This window comes from Megalobrama amblycephala, linkage group LG4, assembly GCF_018812025.1.
Source record: "Megalobrama amblycephala isolate DHTTF-2021 linkage group LG4, ASM1881202v1, whole genome shotgun sequence".
Classification (NCBI taxonomy): Eukaryota; Metazoa; Chordata; class Actinopteri; order Cypriniformes; family Xenocyprididae; genus Megalobrama; species Megalobrama amblycephala.
The window spans coordinates 55,212,607-55,233,467 of record NC_063047.1 but is presented as its reverse complement, the minus strand read 5'-3'; the positions used below and the strand labels follow the sequence as shown (position 1 = coordinate 55,233,467).

At 37.9% G+C, this 20,861-nt stretch overlaps 1 protein-coding gene and 1 long non-coding RNA gene across 3 annotated transcripts; one reads left to right on the top strand and one right to left on the bottom strand.

The window, feature by feature from the left end:
- Positions 1-153: 153 nt before the first annotated feature.
- LOC125267975 lies at positions 154-14,967 on the bottom strand. Of its 2 annotated transcripts, none has more exons than XR_007184756.1 (2): positions 14,826-14,967; positions 154-437 (listed from the first exon to the last, which is right to left on the bottom strand). It is a non-coding gene; the product is annotated as an uncharacterized LOC125267975 (long non-coding RNA). The 2 variants fall into 2 exon arrangements; XR_007184755.1 differs by lacking the exon at positions 14,826-14,967 and adding an exon at positions 7,547-7,925.
- A 1,300-nt stretch (positions 14,968-16,267) lies between these two features.
- prdm12b (PR domain containing 12b) lies at positions 16,268-20,652 on the top strand. The gene is made up of 5 exons (XM_048190091.1): positions 16,268-16,516; positions 18,141-18,331; positions 18,445-18,600; positions 19,246-19,360; positions 19,528-20,652. Exons 1-5 carry the CDS (start codon positions 16,297-16,299, stop codon positions 19,950-19,952), a joined length of 1,107 nt encoding a protein of 368 aa, XP_048046048.1. The 5' UTR covers positions 16,268-16,296; the 3' UTR covers positions 19,953-20,652.
- The last annotated feature ends 209 nt before the right edge of the window (positions 20,653-20,861 follow it).

Here is a 20,861-nt window from a genome sequence, read left to right as displayed (position 1 = left end):
ATTTATTAAATTCATTCATTTCATTTATGAAATTCCTGCAAATTCACTTCTGCCTTGCCTCAAATGATCTGCACACAAAAATATAATGAGTAAAGCATGAAATGGAAGTATGCCCTGCTTAAAAAAAGCCCTCCAATGGAGTACTCATAAATCCCTGGTATTTTTGACTTAACAGTGTTTTAAATTTATTTAAATCCACTCATAAAAAACATTTTACACAATGTGTGTTCGGCGCACAAAGACAAACAGAAAAAAATTAAAAAGTGACAGTTGGTATGCAGAAATTTGTATTTGTCGGGCCATCCATTAAGTCTCAGCCATGCTGGAGTCCTTTCAGCAAAAATGCAAAAAGGACCTTGAAATGGCAAACAGTTGGAGAATAGAGCGTCTGGCTAACATGGGAGTTTGCCAACTCTCTGACCCTCTCACCGCTTGTCCTGTTGAGAGAAACAGAGAAAGAGATCTTAACCATCCTAAGAGAAATGGAAAGAGGCTTAAGTTAGCCTGTGAGTGACGTACACTTTTGTGCGACATGATGGCACTGTCCACTGACACTGATCTTTTCATCTATGATCCCCAGGCCCCGAGTTATTTCCTATTGTAGGTAAATAGACTCCATGGGAGAGAGGGGGAAACAAGGAACCATGCCATAATGTCTCTGAAGGTTCAGTGAAGTAGCCACTGGATTAAGTTCAGACTGAGCTCAGTTTGAGGACAAAAATGTTCATGATGAGGGAAACACGGCAGGCTTCAAAGGCGAGATTATACACAGACGAAATCCTGCAATATGGAGGGTCTACTGTAGACATTCCTGAACAGCGAGTGTCTTCACACAAAGCTCTTATTTACATATTTTTGCAAGCTTTGTTCAAATGTATTCTCCCACATACACTGTAAAAATGATTTTTCGAAGTTGTAAATATAACAAGGATTATTGGAGTATGTTTTGTGATGTCATTTAAGTATTTAATTCAGTGCGTTATTGCGATACTTTGTAATTATTTTTGAAATTGACAAGAAATTTCTGAGTGAAAATTGTTTGTACACCGTTTTTTTTTTTTTTGTGTAATCAGCATACACCGAGAAAAAAAATGTGACAGTGTACAATTCACTAACAATGAACACAGTACTGTGCAAAATTGTTAGGCTACAATTAGACGTTGTTTTAGCAATGATATAATGACCATATATAATTATTTCTCAGTCTCTTTATTAGAATATAACCAGAAAATATAGAAATTTTGTATGCAGTATTAAAAAAACAGAAAAAATCAGAAAAAAAAAGACTTCTGTGGGCTAAAGTGGCAAGTATTTAGTGATCTCCCCTTACACTTGAGCAATAGCAAGAACCTGGCTCTCTTAAACCTAAATTGAATGGAAAAGAACTAAAAGGCCAAGAAAACATTCAAAATCTGATGAGAGGTTTCTCAGATTTTCTTCTTTAAGAAACTGGAAGAAGTCCAGGAGGTAACACTACAGGTGCTGGTCATATAATTAGAATATCTTGAAAAAGTTAATTTTTTTATTGTAAATAATTTAAAAAAAAATGAAACTTTGATTTATACTAGATTCCCTACATGTAAAGTAAAACATTTCAAAAGTTTTTTTTTTTTAATTTGTTAATTAGAGTGTACAGCTCATGAAAGTCCAAAATCCAGTATCTCAAAATATTAGAATATTTACATTTGAGTTTCATTAAATGACATTTCCTACAGTATAAATTCCGGGTATCTCTTGTTCTTTGAAACCACACTAATGGGGAAGACTGCTGACTTGGCAATGGTCCAGGAGACAATCATTGACACCCTCCACAAAGAGAATAAGTCACAGATGGTCATTACTGAATGTGGTGGCTGTTTACAGAGTGATGTATCAAAGTATATTAAATGCAAAGTTGACTAGAAGGAAGAAATTGGGTAGGCAAAGGTGCACAAGCAACAGGGATGACCACAAGCTTGAGAATATTGTCAAGTAAAGCCGATTCAGACACTTGGGAGAGCTTCACAATGAGTCAAATGAAGCCGGAGTCAGTGCATCAAGAGTCACCACACTCAGACATCTTCAGGAAAAGGACTACCAAGCCACTTCTGAAACAGAAACAACGTCAGAAGCATCTTACCTGGGCTAAGGAGAAAAAGAACTGGACAGTGAACAGTGGTCGAAAGTCCTCTTTTCAGATAAAAGTAAATTTTGCATTTCATGTTGAAATCATGGTCCCAGAGTCTGAAGGAAGACTGGAGAGGCACAGAATCCAAGCTGCTTGAAGTCTAGTGGGAAGTTTCTGAAGTTAGTAATGATTTGGGGGGCCGTGACATCTGCTGGTGTTGGTCCATTGTGTTTTATCAAGTGCAAAGTCAATGCAGCCATCTTCCAGGAGATTTTGGAGCACTTTATGCTTCCATCTGCTGACAAGCTTTATGGAGATGCTGATTTCCTTTTCCAGCAGGACTTTAGCACCTGCCCACAGTACAAAAACCACTTCCAAGTGGTTTGCTGACCATGATATTACTGTGCTTTACTGGCCAGCCAACATGCCTGACCCCTGAATCTATGGGATATTTTCAAGAGAAAGATGAGAAACAGTCGATCCAACAATATACAGATGATCTGAAGGCTCAATAGTGCCTCAGCAGTGCCACAGGCTGATCACTTCCATGCCACACTTCACTGATGCTGTAATTTGTGCTAGGAGCAAATCATTTGCTGTAATATGTGCTGCCGACCAAGTATTGAGTGTACAAATGAACATACTTTAAAGAACTTGAACTTTTCTGTTTTGAAAATCCAGTTTTTGATTTATCTTAGGAAATATTCTAATATTTTGAGATACTGGATTTTGGACTTTCATGAGCTGTACGCTCTAATAATCAAAATTAAAAAAAAAAAAAACTTTTGAAATGTTTTACTTTACATGTAGGGAATCTAGAATACTTTAACTGTAACTTTTTCACGATATTCTAATTATATGACCAGCACCTGTAATTACTGATTTTTGCTTAAAGAACCCATTTGTTCTGTTTTTTTGTTTTTTGTTTTTGTTTTTTGTTGCTAAAACAACAAAGCTGGTGATAGATTTCATAGATTTCACCAACATGTTTTTTTTTTATTTTTACAAAATGAGATGAATTTCAAAGGTAATCATCCAAACATTCTTTCTGACACATTCTTTTAATATGTTTTATAATATGATACAATTTATTTAACCAATTCAATTAATCCATGTTGAGGCTTAATAACAAGCATGGATTTTTTTTTACACTACTCAGAGGTGCCTTGCCAATTCCTTCATGGGATAACTATGATTGTTTTTCTGACACCTGGAAGCATTTGAAGTCATTTTTAGGCTGAAGAATTCTGTCAACGCTTCCATCCACAATTTGGCACATTGCATTGGCATGTTTAGTCATTTATTGTTCAGTCAGTAATTTCAATATGCACAAAGATTCATTACTCACTGCTGAGTATGAAAGATGAGGAGGGCTAAGATATTATCAGCTAGCTTCTCAGTCTATGAGTATTAAGGTGCTGGAGGGTCTATAGTGTATTCTGAACCCACTGCTGCACCAAGCGCCCAACTGAGAGTCTGTTATAGAAAATATTGACATAGCCATTTCATTCCATTTTCATCAGATCTGTCCTGGATAATTACACTTTCATTTTGGTGTTTTGGCCCGACAGCTACGGAATTTGTTTTTGTATTAAATTTTTTAAGAAAGATAAGAAAGTAGATTAACTCACAATATTGTCCAATCATTTTCTCAATCTGTCTCTCTCATCATCTTTTTTTTCTCATTCTTCCCTCACAGTGGGTAACCAGCTTGACGAGACAGTACAAGCGAAACTTACTTAATTTACCCAATGTATTGACAAGATGATATCGATAAGAGTCGTCTTATATATTCCTATCACTCTTCAGAACACAAACCAGAAAATTTTACTGTTCAACCTTCTCCGCATGATGCCTAAATGATTCTGACCTGACTTGATGTTTCACCATTGCTTATAATTACTCTCTAAATTGTTTTCATGATAATATTTGTTGTAGTGTATTGCTCTTTACTATGAGGCCAGGGTCTTCCTTTTACAGTATAAGTAACATTTTAAAACATTGACTTTTCTAGCATAAAGCTTGAGATGATTGAATAGGATTTATGATGTTAATTTTTCCCGTAGAGCTTCAATATTTCTCCAGTTCATCTCTTAGAAAGGAAGTCATTTTAAGTTTCATAATGAGGACTATACACCTGGGTGGCCAGTGTGTGTGTGTGTGTGTGTGTCTGTATCTTTGTCTCTTTTGCTCTCTCCCACTCTTTTTCTCTCTCTCTGACTTTCATTCTCTTTCTCTCCGCTCATGTATATATGGCTTTTAAAAGTACCATTTGCTCCCTACGTAAAGTGCTTAATGAAGGGGATAATGCATGTAAAGTAATGTGACATTAATTGTTTGAGGTTGATAATAACAGCCCTCAATCATCTGGAAGATTGCTTCAGGCTTTAAATGAAAGCCGTTTTCAAGGCGATGGACTCGAATGAGTGAATGACAGAGTCAAATTAGCTGATTTGCCATTCACGTACACTCTATTGCCTGCTATTTAAAAGTCATTGACCATTTAGGGACGGGCCGTTGGTCGCAGTGAGTGTGCAATGAGCGGTGGTGGCCGTGTTTGTGTTGGAGGGCAGGGATGGATGGATGGGCAGCAGCTCTAACTATGATAGTTAAGAAAAAAAGGCGAGCAATAGAAATGTCAAGTGCCTTCTGTGTGGAAGTGAATGGGACAAATAGACCTGGTTTTAGAGGGCCCCATACTTGCATTAACATAAGAAACAGGCCAATATGGCTGGAAGTCAGCCGGTCTGGGTGCTGTCAGCGGATCTTTTTGCGGAGGTGATTAATGTCTTTACGATACCTCACACAGTCAGCGCCATGCTGGACCCGCCCTGTCAGACTGCCATGCCATTTGGGTGCTCTAGCTTCACACGAGAGATCCTGCAAAGTCCTCAAAGTAGAGTCAAGTGTATAGAGCACTTTCAAAACATTCAGTTCCTGTAAATAATTGTCATTGTTGTCATGAGAAATGCATAATGAAAACCTTGATTAAGCTTTCTTTTGTTCCTGTAACTCAACCTGGGAATCGAACAGACCATGGTTGTGGGTTTGATTCCCAGGGAAGTCATGAACTGCTAAAATGCACTTTTGCATAAAAGCGTCTGCCAAATCCTCAAAACGGATCGCTTTCGCACATAGCCGAATCCTCATGAACGGACCAATTTTGCGACTTAGCCATTTGACATTCCTTTACGCAGCTGTCCGCCCAGCCTCCCTTCTCTTGTGGCACCCCTAACCTGCTTCATTGAGAGTCTCTTATTATGTCCTCTTGCCAAGGCCCACTCTATGAATTGAATAGTCGGTGTCTTTATTTCTCTCATTCTCTGACTGTAGACCTCATAATGGCTTCATTAATGCAGAAGTTGCATTTGGTTGACAATGGGTTAATGGCCCGAGGGTAGTCTATTGGCACTGGGAGAAGGCCAACAGGAGGAGGAGGCTTTTTTTACTGCCTTTTCAGAGTAAGTTCACCCTGGGTCAACTGTGTGTCACCCAAAAGTGAACAAACATGTAATTGATGTTCGGACATCTCTGGCTGACTCTTTTTGAGGCTGTCCCGTTGAAGAGGGTGCTGTCTAGTCTTTGAGGGACTTTTTGCAGAAAGGGAAAACCGATTTAGGAATACACACAATCTGCCAAGCTAAAAAAAAAAGGGGGGGGGGGGGGGTTACTCCTGGATTTTTCCCTTTATAACCCCTGCTGAATCGTTCTGTTTTGCTTGTTGTTGAAATGCAACCCCCGCACATAGGTCGTGATGGGGGTGGTATACGCTGCTGGTGTTCCTGAAATGCTCTTTCTCCTCCAGGCTGGGACCACTGTCTGTTTTTGTCTCTGATTTTCATGGATGTTAGTGGAAAATGTCGAGAGGAGTCACAGGCCTTTTATCAGGCCGTGTTGGAACAGGAGCACTCAACGCTCTTTTTATTTTCACCTTTGCATAACAACCGGCAGCAATTTGTAGAATGAAGCAATACATGCCAATGAATGCCAAGAGGATGCTCTGGTGAAATTTTTTAGAATGAACATTGGTAAATATTTTTGCCGTTACGGTTCAAAGTTATGTTCCAAATTCATTTTGATTAGGAAATCACCATTTTTCTTTAAACATTATTTAAAAAAGACTTAAAGCTGAAGTATGTCATTTTTCAAATGGAATTGTGAAAAATAAGGATTATTTCAAACAGGTTTCCCGAACACTCCTCTGTTCATTTACAGCAAATATGTAGCCCACTGCCTGAAAACCACTGAACGATGTTCAGAGAAACTAACCCGCTAGTCATGACTATCCAAACATTAACATTAGTTGTCAGTGTAGTAATATACTTTTGATTAATTAACTGTGTGAAGGCACTGAGTTCTATAAAGTGTGTTGCATAATCCAGCGTTTTTCTCTGGGTAAAATAATTAAAGGATTAGTTCAGTTTTAAATAATCTTTTGCTGATAATTTACTCACCCCCATGTCATCCAAGATGTCCATGTCTGTCTTTCTTCAGTCGAAAAGAAATTAAGGTTTTTGATTAAAACATTACAGAATTTTTCTCCATATAATGGACTTCAATGGGCACCAAAGGGTTCAAGTTTCAGTGCAGCTTCAAAGGGCTTTAAATGATACCAGATGATACCAGACGATGAATAAGGGTCTTAACGATCAGTCATTTGAAAAAAAATTTAAAAAGTCTAAGTTTTATAAGCACAAATACTCGCCTTGCTCTGTTCTGGGATGCACATTCGTGTCGTCACGTAATGCGCAATTACGTTGAAAAGGTCACGCTTGACGTAGGCGGAAGTATAAGTCAAACGCCATTTACAAAAAAAGGTAAAACAATTAATGGTTCTTCCATCCTGTGTTGTCAGTGCCATCAGACTTTCATACACTTCTCCATCAGAACAAAAACACCTCTAAAGGGGTCGCACACCGGACGCGAAGCTCGGCTCCGCACAGCGCTGCGTCTCTGACAACTCACAGGTATCGCACACCAGCCGATAGAAGAGTTGCATAATGGGAGTGTTTTACGTCAACAGGGAAACGTTACTATGCTTTAATATTTCGCACTGAGGTTAGTGTACATGAAAAAAATGGAAAAGGCTACTTTTTATACATTTTTAGACTTTATTCAAGCTGTTAAACTAAAAATGTAAAACGAATGTATCTTGCAGCACAGGGTGAAGTCAGTATGTACATTAAGGACAATTTGAGAGAACTATAATATAAATTTAATGTAAAACAAAGTACATGGCGCTCTGTGGCGCGGCGGACAGGCGCCGAATGTCACCGGCGGTGTGCGTACACTCATTGAAAACAATGCGTTTGAATTTTAAAGACGTGGCGCAGCGCTCAGCTTCGCGTCCGGTGTGCGACCCCCTTAAAACGCTGTTGCTCGGTAACGGTGGAAATCCATTTTGTCCAGTAAAGCAAGGAGATGGAAACAGGGACTCACCGACTGATTCTAATGGCGGGATTGAAATGGTCCAGTCGTGGCAGCATTCAGATTCTTCCTCTGTTGACAATGGTTGGCATTTGCCACATGTGCACCACCACGTCTCGTTAGATCTTCGTCTGCCCGATGCTTGAGAGGTGTGTGTCCCCGCAGCAGTCTCTTCTTCTGTGTATTTCGGTTCAAAAAGCTAGGGCAGGGCGAAAAACTCATCTTCTCCTCGAAGTTCAAAATCGTCCGACATTGTTGTTTTACCTTTTTTGTAGACGGCTTTTGACTTAGTATTTGCACGTTCAATCTGTAAACACCGACTCGTACTTCCGCCTACGTCAAGCGTGACCTTTTAAACGTAATTCCGTATTATACGTGACATCTCGAACACGCATCCCAGAACAGAGCAAGGCGAGTATTTGTGCTTATAAAACTTAAACTTTTTAATTTATTTTTTAAATGACCGATCGTTTTGCTAGATAAGACACTTATTCATCGTCTGGTATCATTTAAAGCCCTTTGAAGCTGCACTGAAACTGTCATTTGGACCTTGAACCCTTTGGTGCCCATTGAAGTACATTATATGGGGAAAAATCCTGGAATGTTTTCATCAAAAACCTTAATTTCTTTTCGACTGAAGAAAGAAAGACATGAACATCTTGGATGACATGGGGGTAAGTAAATTATCAGCAAAAGATTATATAAAACTGGACTAATCCTTTAAAAACCTTCTCAAACAAAATGAAACCTGTACAAAATATAGCAGGCTTGACAATACGGACTGCCCAGTGCCAGTGTGAATGACGCTCGGGACAACTGACAGAACTCTCACTGTCCTGGGGTGAGTTTCCCGAAAGCATCGTTAGTGAACCATGGTCGTTAGTCCCATTGAACTCTATTGGTAACGACGGAACTTGCGACCATAGTTTGCTTTGGGAAACGCACCCCAGATCGGGCCAGTGCTGCATTGTCACAAAACTTTATCTTTTGTACGTGTTTTTAAGCCTTGCCCATTTAAATATTCAAGCGCAAAAAGATGAGAAAGAGAACTCAATTTGGTACTCAACTTCTGTGTGAGAAGTTTTGCGTGTGCAAACATCCAAAGCGCGCACCCAGAAAGCCATGTCTCAGACAGTGCTTATACTGAATTGAGGATTCTTTCGCTTCTTCTTGCGCTTTAACGGACAAAATTATATCAAAATGGCCATCTTGGCAAGTATCCTATTCAACACAGTTGGTTATTGCTTAAGTGAACGTGAACAGTTGAGACAAAAAAATTGCTCACTGCTCTTGAATAAAATAACTAAAATAACGTAACTTTTGTAACTTTAATAAGGATTAATATATTTAATTTATACAGCAGTGTTATCTTACATTTGATTACTTTGTTCAATTTCTGTACCTGAAAACTATAGTTAGACCTACCTGAATAGCACTGTTTATTTCATTTGCATTTTTGTTCTGTTGTAGGCTATTTATGTTGGCCTGTTGAATGTTAAATGGATCCAATCCATGTTCAATGAAGATGATATGATGATCCAGCAATAAACTAGATAGTATACCTTTATGTATGTGTTTTTGAACTTTACTAATAAAACATGATAAAAACAGTGATCAGAATTGGCCAGTAGCTGTTTGTTAAAATGAACGGTCTCTGCATATTAAATCTGAACAGATGAATAAGTATTTTAACATTATGTATTTTATCAAAGACATTTTTGGCGAAGATTAGAATGATTTCTGAAGGATCATGTGACACTGAAGACTGGAGTAATGGCTGATGAAAATTCAGCTTTGCATCTCAGGAATAAATTATATTTGAAGTATATTAAAATAGAAAACCATTATTTTAAAGTGTAATAATATTTCACAATATTACTGTTTTTTCTGTATTTTAGATCAAATAAATGCAGGTTTGATGAGCATAAGAGACTTCTTTACATTAAAAATAGTAATGTGTCAAATCTTTTGACCGGTACTGTACTTTTTGGTTTTAATTTCACTTTATTTTCACCAAAAAATGTCTTGGTTTATAATGTTAAAATACTTCTTCTTCTGTTCAGATTTAATATGCAAAGACATCTATGAGCCATTTAAAGTTTAATCACCCTATATAAATGCCTTCTATATATGATTTTTAGAAATCATTGACTATTCATAAAATACAGTTTTGAAGTCAAAGCCCTTTTTGTTTTCTTTTGATATATTACACTCTTGAAAATAAAGCTTTTTATTGGCATCTATGGTTTCATTGAGAACCTTTAACATCCATGAAATGCTTCCATTCCACAAAAGGCTCTTTAGAAAAATCTTCTTTAGATTAAATGATGTTCACACTGAAAAAAGTCTCTTAATTAAGAAATGCTCACTGAAAAGTTCTTTGGGGAACCTAAAATACCCCCCCCCCCCCCCCCTTCTGAGTCTTTATTTTTAATATTGTAGATATAAGCCAGCATGTATCAAACCTACTGTAGCTTCATGCCTAGCCCATTGTGTGCAGTGCATCTCCTTCTCCCACATCTGTGGTCAGACTAATGATGATGTCAGCCATCAAGTCTTTACCAGTAATTACACATCAGATGACAACAACTTAAAATTGATGTCCTATGCATGAGCGCTAAGTCGCCATTTTAAAAGTTTGAGACAGGAAGCTGAGCGAAAGGCCGTGTTATGAGAGTGTCAGCATGGGAATTGTCAGGGCAGCTGTACTGTACACACTCTGCAGTAATAGACACACAAAGCCCATTGCCAAAAGCACATTTGGCATCAGTAGCAAATGAGTAATTATTGGGTAATGACCCAGAAGGTGTCCCTTAATTGAATTGTGAAAGTAGGGAGAGTGGTGCCACACTGTAATAAAAGCAGATGGATTATTTCAGGAAATATCTTCTTAAGTGGAAGGGTAAATACTGATGAGCCTGCATTTATTTCTCTGACCTTTACATAGATAACCACTGATTAAAAATTTAGGCTCTGGTGGGAGAAGAGGTTTTTGCTTTTACGTTTTTTTTTTTTTCCTGACCATAATAGACATCTATCCACCACATTCAGTCTTAATTCTAAAATGCATTAGTCACAAAATTGACGTGCTGGGAGAAAAAAAAACTTTAGGAAAAGCTGTAAGTGGACTATTGTGTGGACTAAGAGGTCTTTTGTTTTGAGATCATTTGATGCAGTGACATTTTTCCCAGTGAAATGTCAAGATCACTCTAATGACTACAATGCCCAAGAGGGGTATGCCTTTTTCTACCTTTTTGCAAAATGATAGGTGAATTATGTAAATGCAGGCGTCAGTTAAAGCCATATTTACTTTTTACAAGCATTTACCTTCTCTTTTAATGCACTTATCTCTCAAAGGAAATTGCCTGCTGTTGCCATCACTTATCTGCATGAATGATGTGGGTCGTGTTTTATTGCCATCACATCTACATGTTTCGGATGTGTTCGGTCTATATTGCTGCTTATCCTTGTACTCTCACCTTGAGTTTTGTAACTGTAACTGGTTGCTGTACAGTTTCAAATGGGTCCCTCTGAATTGAGAAGTGGGGTGGGGTTGCTCTATTTTTATTATTAATGTTTGGGACCCCTTTCTTACCCACTATTCAGCTGTTAAGTGGATTTTTTTTTTTAAAGGGATAATTCACCCAAAAATGAAAATTCGGTCATCATTTTGTCATCCCATACCTGAATGACTGACTTTCTTCTGTGTAACATAAGGGAGTCAATGGCCACTAAAAATTGCTCCAACATTTTTATTTTGTGCTCAGCAGGCGAAAGTGAGTCATACAGGTTTGGAATGACATGATGGTGAGTAAATGATAACAGAATTTTCAGAATTTTGGGGTGAACTATATCCTTATAAACTGTTCAAATGAACATCAAAAAGTTTTGCTATATTACCAGCAATTAATTAATCAGAAGTGAATTAATAATTGCCATAAACAGAAAGGGAAAATGTCTTAATTGTTTTAGTGACACATCTGATTACAAAAAAACATTGTTAGAAATTGAAGCAATGGGAAAGTATATTGTTTTTGAGTCTCATAATTCAGTTTTAAATACTTTATCATTTAGATTTTAAATAGAGCAGATACAAGGTATAATTAATGATATGACTGATAATCAAATTAATCAAAAATAAAATCCTAATTTATGGTATAAAATCAGTGAGCTGTTTGGCAGTATAGCTTTTACTCCATTTTGGCATTTTCAACAGGTTTGTTGCTCTTATAACAAAAAAAAAAAAAGAGAGAGAGAGAGAGAGAGAGAGAGAGGTTGTGCTGTGTGATTGCTACTATGAACTGTGTCACACTGATTTGCCAAATCCGCTGTTGGTGCATATTGTGGTCTCCACCCACCGGGAGACCTGTCTCTATCTCCCACTGACTCTGTCAGCAGCTGTTTTCAAATGCTGGTCCTTTTTAGATCATTCCATGCTTTATTCCATTATCAATGAGCTTTTAAAATGTACTCAGAAGAATCCTCACTTTATTGATTGTTTATATACTTTAGAGAAAATATAATGCAGGGCAAATGCCCCTATACAGCACTTCATTCCGCAGTTCATAGACACTTTAGAATAATCAATCTGTATTGAACACTTACAGATCAATCAGCAAATAATAAAATTACTAAAGCTGAAAGAAACTGCCATCATTAACAGCACATAACTGTGTGCGAGCATTCAGAGCATACTGATTGGATAATCAATGAATCTATTCAGTTATGCTGTATTATGAATAAAAATACCATGGAAAGTTTTGGACCTATACGTTTTCAGTATTAATTAATGAAAATCCATTAAGTTAGCCTGATCGGTTTTCATTTGGGATGTGCTGGCTCTGTGAAAAATGTAAGAATTTATTTCACATGGATCTGTCTTAAATGTATTCTCTGTAAAAGATTAAAAGTAGCCATGTATATACATAAAGCTAATCATTAGGTCAAGAAATCCTAAGAGACAAAGCAGAGTTTCTTCTGCTCACCTGGCAATAATTGACTGTAATAATTAATAATAATAGTAATAATATTATCATTTCACTAAATAATAATAATAATAATAGTAATAAAGTACAATTTCTGCCATCTGTCTGTCACCTGTGGAACTCTGTTAGCAGCATGAAATCTGCTCCTCTCTCCCAGGTTATGTTACATTTACTGACAATCTGAAAAATATCTCAGCTATTTAAACATATAGCCAACTGTATTAATGATAACTTTTAAATATCTATTTATTGAAAAATTGGGTATTACATATTCAAATTGTGTCGATTACGATTACATTAACGTCTGAGAATTGTGCTGGGTAGCGCTTAGTTAATTCCAAATTATTTTAACACCAAACGCCTAATTAAGTCATTATAAAACCTGAACGTTACACATTAGTCATACTGCAACATACTGTCAACTTAAACTAAAAGGTAAGAATAATATTGGCAGCGCACTCTCTCAAGAAACGCAATAAAATACTTTTTTCCCTCTTTCCTTGTCAATTTGTCTATTTTTATGGGACCGTGTAACAGATCATATTATTCTTTCTAAATAAATTAGTTTTAGTAACAAATGAAATTTTAAGCCATTTCGGTTACCAAAAGACCAGCAGCATTACTACACCACGGTTCTGGACTCAAAACAGGCATTTAATAATGTCTTTGATAAAACACAAACATTGTACTCTTCGTCCAAGTGTCAATCCAAATTAGCGGCAGCGAGCCAGATGCTTTGGTCCTTTAAATCTCTCCATGGAAATTGCGCACGTGCTCCTGCACTATCAATTGCTCAATAAGAGCTTTGATTTGCACTGTACGAATACAGACGATGAATATGCATAATACTCGTGTGATATTGCTGTCTGCTCTTGGCCACGGTTTTCTTCCAACATTTGGGTACATTCCCATAAGCACTTGTGTGATGTGACTCGGCTTTTTCGCGTTTTCTGTTTGCTTTCCAGTCCCCCTCTGGTCCCTGTGCTCTATTCACTCCTTAGTCTCAGCTGGTCTAAGTGGGCCAAACCTGAAGAAACCTCTATTTTTGTTTTGTCTTCTCTCTCTTTCAATTAATCAGCCGTGTGCCAAAAGTGTCCCTCTTGTTTTTACGCGTGCCAGTCACCTGCCGTCTGCCTCGCTCCTTCCCTTTCTCAAAGCTTGCTTTTCTCTCTCCAATTCTTTTGACTTTCTGCGGTCCTGGTCCCCAATGAGATTCAGATTGGGTACATATTGAGTCCTCTATTGTCCTTCAAGGGCTGTACTACGCTAATTAAATTTTATCCAGCCATATAAAAACCATTTCTCTCCTCCACGCTCCCAATTCAGCTTTCTAGCCCAAGTCCTCTCTTTTTCCTAGCCCTAAAAATCCAGTGTTCATTGAGTCAAATCAATAGAAAAACATTTGCAAATCTCCATTATTGTAGGATTTTTGTCTCCTTTCTGTTGTGATAAAAGCACCGCGGAACAGCTTGCAGCTTTGTGCAACCGAGACGCGCGGGACAGACGAAGGCCATGAATGCAAAAGGCATTACGCGCTGCTGCAAGTTTCTTTATCACCCTGTTATTGAAATCACAATTATTTCCGCGCCATCTTTTGCATGTGATTATTTCATAGAATACTGATTTGCCGTCTGTTAATTATCATTGCATGCTCTACAAGGTCTGTCACCACTTGATACGCAGCTTTTTACATTAGTCAGTTACGTAAGTTTTTTGTTTGTTTGTTTGTTTATTTGTTTGTTTGTTTTCAATGTAAGGAATATTCGCTTTTTTACTTCACAACTGAAGCTTAAAATTACTAAGAGGAGACTGTCCCGAATCGGTATATACAAATGCTTGTTGATTATTACAGTCGGAGCCCCCAAACCAATAATCGATACCTGCAAAAGAAAGTTCAAATCGCCTACCTATGTTATATCAGTCATAATTCTTGAGACGATAATATTGTTTAAAAATGCTTGACTTATGATCAACCTTGTTGAAATTTATCAGTCGATTTCCATCGATCACAAATTAACTCTCTATTTGCTTAAATTTAAAATACTTATCTCTAAATTTCTGTGATCATTTTTCTCCGATATTAATTGTAATAGCCCATTCATGACTGCATCTCTCACCCCATGCAGGTTAAATTTGCCCTTATTTATGAAACCAATAATAGTGCAATAAAAACAAATCTGTACTTGTGCAAATCCAATTCAGCAAGGAGGGTGAAACCCCTGAAGAAAAAGAAAAGCCAGAAGGGGGGGGTTATCCCCCAAAAGCAGCTGTTGAGTCCTAATCTTTTTTCTTGCCCTATCACTCACCTATATTCTCCTCAGCGCTCTCCTCGCATCTCTCTTTGGAAGTTCCCCACTCGCCAGACCCCATCCTTGTCCAGATTTTTCCCCTTGTACTTATCTCAAAGAAAAGAAGAGTGCATGGATGTCAAATTGCCCTCAAAAACACCATGAAAGATTGATTTGCAGCACTTTTCATTCAGCCGGCATTATTTTGAAGAGAGCTGAATAGGAAACCCGCAAGCCGGGAAGGAATAAAGATGTCCTCCCTGTTGGAAAGGGGGGAAACTGCCCATTTTGTCTCAGTCCATCAACCCTGGAGAAAGAGGGGGAAAGGCAAGAGGCTATTGAAAAAAAAGCTCATATACACCTCACACAATACTAAAAGACTTTAAATTAACATCCATGAATATTAAATTACTTCGGCCTCAAAAAGATTGAATAAAAGATATACTTGACCCAGACGGCTTTGCATATTTTCGTACTCCAAAGCACATCATTAAAAACTATTCAGTTTGTTTATGCGAATGTAATTTCGATAAGATTACAGAGTTCTGTACATTTAACATTAATAGAGAAAAACAGAAACGCAACGTTTGTGCTTATGTTGGTCCAGCTAAATAAATTTCACATAATTGTACGATGTTTTTAATAAATTAATAATGAATGAATATTTATGACTATGATACTATTTACGCATATACATTTAATATAATTATTGATCTAATGATGAATGCTACCAAATGAAGAAAACACTTGGGCATTTTAATTCAGTTCCATTCAGGAAGAAAATACACCGGGCAAAATATGAAAGACAAAATGTTGCCACTAGCCACTAGTTATTTTTATGCCTGTTCTCGTTGTCTTGTTTTACAAGTAAAGTCACACCTAAAAAGACTGATATGGGCTAACTTGATATTGTCAGTTTCTCTTGGACAAACGAAATAAATCAGCTAACAGATTTTAACTCGGGTCCTTTACTAGTCGTCATGCTGAGAGTCAAGTTTGCCTTTAGGTTTTCCATGCCAGAAGTGCCCATGTTCATCTCTCAGAAGCAAACAGCTGGAGCGGAGCTCACAGTGCTGAGATGGGGCTTGTTATTTAAGCCAAAACGCGGTTGTTGGATCCTGAACACACACACATCGCTCCCCCTTCTTCCCCCACCCCCTCAGGAGTAGCCACTCAATAAAGAGTGTGGCGTTTTTTTCCTCTGGTTGAACAAGTCTAAAGAACACAAGGGGAGGGTCATTAATAACTAATTACCGTGGGTCAGACCTGACGCATATAAAGCCCACCGGGACCTTGGAAAGACGAAACATATTCTCTCGACACTTAGCAAGAAGAGAGCATATTCACATTTCACTGGTCTCAGACTGATTCATCGATTACATTTGCCTTTTACAACATAGACATTCGGTCTAAATTTAACAGCAAGGGGATATTTTCAGGGGTTTTAATCGCAGGGATCATTAGTTGAGGGTTTTGCATTTGGCTCATCATGGGTTCAGTGTTGCCTGCAGATACTCTGGTTCTGAAGGCTGGATTTAAGCAGCAGTCTCTGGCCCTGTCCGACATCATCACATCAGACATCCTGCACAGTTTCCTGTACGGCCGCTGGAGGAACGTTCTGGGGGAACACCTGTTCGAGGAGAAGACCAACACTGTCAGCCCCAAAACTGCCTTCACCGCCGAGGTCCTGGCGCAGTCATTCTCCGGAGGTGAGTCCGCAAGATTTCACTTTATTCGTTGATTATGGATTTGTCGGGAAGTTTTGAATACGTATTTCATAGTATAGTCCAATAGGCTAGTATTTTGTTGTAAAGTGTTTTTTATGTTTTATCTTTATTGTAAACTAGATCTTATGTGAAATCGCTCACTGAAGAGTCAAGGCAAGTTTTATTTATATGCCATATTTCACACCCAATTAATGATACTTCAACGTGCTTGAAATAGACATAATAAAGAAACGGTAAAAAGAAATGTAGGCCTATATTTTACAGCAATGCAAAAGACACACATGCATAATTTAATGGCTTATGGCTATTAAAAAGGAACTGAAAACAAACTGAATTAAAATAATGCATTGCAAAAAGTATAAGTGCATCACATTTCACATGTAAAAATACCTGATTTCAGTCTGGCGCATTCCAGGATGCGAAATGGGGGTCTTAAAAGTATTTATTATTTTTACAGTATACGTTTCAAAGTCATTTTCAAAGATTCTAATAACAACAAAAGCTAAGTCATAAAGTCAGATAAAAATAGACGCTTGAGAACAGAAGTCGAGATCACTTGCCTATCCATAGCAACAGTAGGCTAAATTGCTCATGTTCTGGGACGTATATTGACAAAACATAAGTTCTGTCATTTGAATTACTTTACTATAAATTATTTACATATTGCAAGGTAATAATGATTTTACTGTTTGGTCTGTATGAGATTTATGTGTTCGCTGAAAGTGGGCGCCGCAAGACAATTTGGGTTGCGCGAGACGTAGGCTAATTGAAAGTTCACTGACAGAAATTCATTCGAATAAAGCCACCCACTTGAAAGTCATTAAATAATTCGCACTTGGTTAGAAGCTGAATATATAGGGGAAATCAATTTTTCTAAATGCAATATCATGAATTCGGGATTTAAGCGTTGCAAAATCTACAGTCACTTACTAGGCTATTAAAAACATGAGGGTAACGTTGTGTTTGACCTGAGAAAGTTGGCAGTGAAGCCAGGACGTTAGACAGAGAAAAGCCCGTCATTCATCAGCTCGGGACAGTCTCCACACCCCCGCTTTGACACTTTTCTCTCCTCTCAGGCGCATTTAAAGTTTTTCGTCCCGCTGTTAATATGCCGTGAAAGCTGATTCTACCGCTATTCACACCATGTCAAGCAGCTAATCTCCTTTTCTGCGTTTTGTCAGAAATTCCTGGGCCGTTTAAAGAAGGTTCTCGTTTCTTTCAGCGCACATTTAGTGCTACAAAGTTTCTGAAAGGATAATGAATACGAAATAAGTTGTTTCTTGCCTATGAATATATAGCCTCGTCACATTTAAAGCGTAGAAAATTGCTGAATTCTTAGACGTAAATACGTGTTTGACATTTATTTGAGTCTTGCCTGAGAGCCGCATTTTAAGGCTTAATGATTTCGCATTCCTTTATATTAGCCTATAGCCTATGATAGTTTTACAATACAAACGATTTAAAAAAAAAAAAATGGATACAGGTTGCGTCATTGCAATTCTTTTTTTATATATATTGTATTTGTTTCCTGCTTTTTATTAGTTAGCTATTTAATCTAAATGTTCCAAATTAACTTAGTACTTTATTTGCCGCTTTCTATCTTCAGAGGTCCAGAAACTCTCCAGCTTAGTGCTGCCAAGTGAAGTCATCATTGCTCAGAGCTCGATCCCTGGAGAAGGACTTGGCATCTTCTCCAAAACCTGGATAAAAGCTGGCACCGAGATGGGACCCTTCACAGGCAGGGTCATTTCACCCGAGCATGTGGATCTCTTCAAGAACAACAATCTCATGTGGGAGGTAGGCTGCATTCAACAGGTGCCGCATGCATGGGCTCGTTTTTTTTTTTTTGGAGTTTATCCTAATATCATCCCAAGTCAGAGACTGATGGCAAGCGTTTTCGTTGTTCTCAGGTTTTCAATGAGGATGGCACGGTGCGCTATTTCATCGATGCCAGTCAAGAGGATCATCGCAGCTGGATGACTTACATCAAATGTGCGCGCAATGAGCAAGAACAGAACCTGGAGGTTGTGCAGATCGGAAGCAGCATATTTTACAAAGCAGTAGAGGTTCGTTTTATACCGTTTTAGTTTTCATAATTTTATATTGATATTATTTTATATTTATAATTTTCGGTAACACTTTATTTTACAGTGCCGTAGTTACACCTTACTACATGTACTTACTATGATAACAACAGTAAATTATGCATAATTACAAGTAACTAACCCTAAACCAAACCCAAACATTAATTTAAAACATTAACAAGGTTCAAACATAAACCCAAACCCAAACTGTAAATAGTAAGTACATGTAGTTAATTAATAGTATTCAGTACATATTTGAGTAATTACATTGTAACTATGGCACTGTAAAATAAAGTGTAACCTAATTTTCATAAGACAATGTATTTACACTGTGCAATAGTTTTCCATTATTATGTTACATAACATCTTAGTTTCCACCCATTTAACTCAAATTAAATTTTCATAATTTCTACATTAATTTTTAGAATTTCAACTAGATTTTCTTGAGTAATTAAACTCTTTGATTTTAGTTCAAAATTGAATGTTTGAACAGTATATGCTGTGTGTTTATATATATATATATATATATATATATATATATATATATATATATATATATATATATATATACTAATAGGTACTTATTTATTCATTTAAATAAATATATCTCTTTTTTTTCAATAACAGACAATACCTCCAGACCAAGAACTGCTTGTGTGGTATGGGAATTCCCACAACACTTTCCTGGGTATCCCGGGAGTCCCTGGCACAGAGGATGAACAGCAGAAGAAGGCTAAAAATGGTGAGTAATTCAGTCGTTTCAGGGCTTTGGGTGAGTTTCAGGCTAAGAAAGGTTGATCTTTATCACAGCTCTACAATAGCTTTAGTTAAAACTCCGTTAGCATCTGTTTTAAGTACCTGACCTTTTAGCTTCTGTCCTCTGATCAAGCTTCTATCCTCTCCCCACAGATGATTTCCACCTGTGCGACACCTCCTCTACTGCCTCTCTCTCTACCGCCAGCCGCATGCGCTGTGTCATCTGCCACCGCGGCTTCAACTCCCGCAGTAACCTGCGCTCCCACATGCGCATACACACTCTGGACAAGCCCTTCGTCTGCCGTTTCTGCAACCGCCGCTTCAGCCAGTCATCCACTCTCCGTAATCATGTGCGCCTCCACACGGGAGAGCGCCCCTACAAGTGCCACGTCTGCCAGAGCGCATATTCCCAGTTAGCAGGGCTGCGGGCACACCAGAAGAGCGCCAGGCACCGGCCAGCCAGCACAGGGTCTGTAGTGGGCTTGCAGGCCCACTCGCCCCCGCCTCCACCACCTCAGCTGGCACAGGTTCCTCACCCGGCCTCCCTAGTGCATCACATACCTACTATGGTGCTATGAGATAGCATGAAGCATCTCAGTTGTTTGCAATCTCATAGGCTGTTCTTCAGTGCACAATTATGTCTATGCCAAGATGGCCTGAGTACTATCACCTTTAGTGGATGCTTTGTAGTTCCTTAAAGGTGAAGACGTGTTCAGATATGATGAACAACACCTGCAGAACTCAGTCATGACAGCACTGAAGTGAAAACAATGGCCATGGAAGGGCTGTTTCATATGTTCATGTTGAATTCTTACCATTGCCAGAACTACGCACAGTGATGGCTGCCACATTATATCTGATCAAACATTGTCATTTAAGTTGATCGGTAGTCAGTGTATATTTTATTCATATTTGCATGCAATATATATATATTTTTTTTGCCCCATTCCACTCAGGATAAAGCCACCCCATTCGCTTAGCCACTATGAACTTAATGGATCCACTGGGACGAAGCACCACTTACTGACCGATTTGTGTCACTGCAGTCCAATCAGAGCATGTTTATTGTGAATGAACAATATGAAATATGTAAAGGAATGTACATATGGTTTGAAGATTTACTTCCAAAAATAAGAAATAGTCACTTTATCTGTGTATGTATGTAAAGCTTAAAGTATTATTACAAAACTTGGTTCTATTATATTATGTATACTATGTTTGCTTATATAAAATTATTTGGGTATTCACTTGTATGCTCAATAAATAATTAACAAATTATTCCATATTTTTGTCACTTTTTTAATTGTTCATTTTGCTGTGCTAATACATCTCCAGGGGGGCTGTGAGGTTTTTTAAGAACTAAAACTGTAAATTGTTAAATCTGTTATTTAAGGTTATAAACCTCCATGATGTGTCTCATTTCAGTGTTTTTCTAAGAACCCACAGCGCTCTTCAACAGTGCACACAGAGGATATTTTGCTCAGATT

Coding starts and splice junctions, on each gene's coding strand:
- prdm12b (XM_048190091.1), top strand. CDS start 16,297: ATGGGTTCAGTGTTGCCTGCAGATACTCTGGTTCTGAAGGCTGGATTT. Junction 18,332..18,444: donor ACAACAATCTCATGTGGGAG/GTAGGCTGCATT, acceptor CGTTGTTCTCAG/GTTTTCAATGAGGATGGCAC. Junction 19,361..19,527: donor GCAGAAGAAGGCTAAAAATG/GTGAGTAATTCA, acceptor CTCTCCCCACAG/ATGATTTCCACCTGTGCGAC.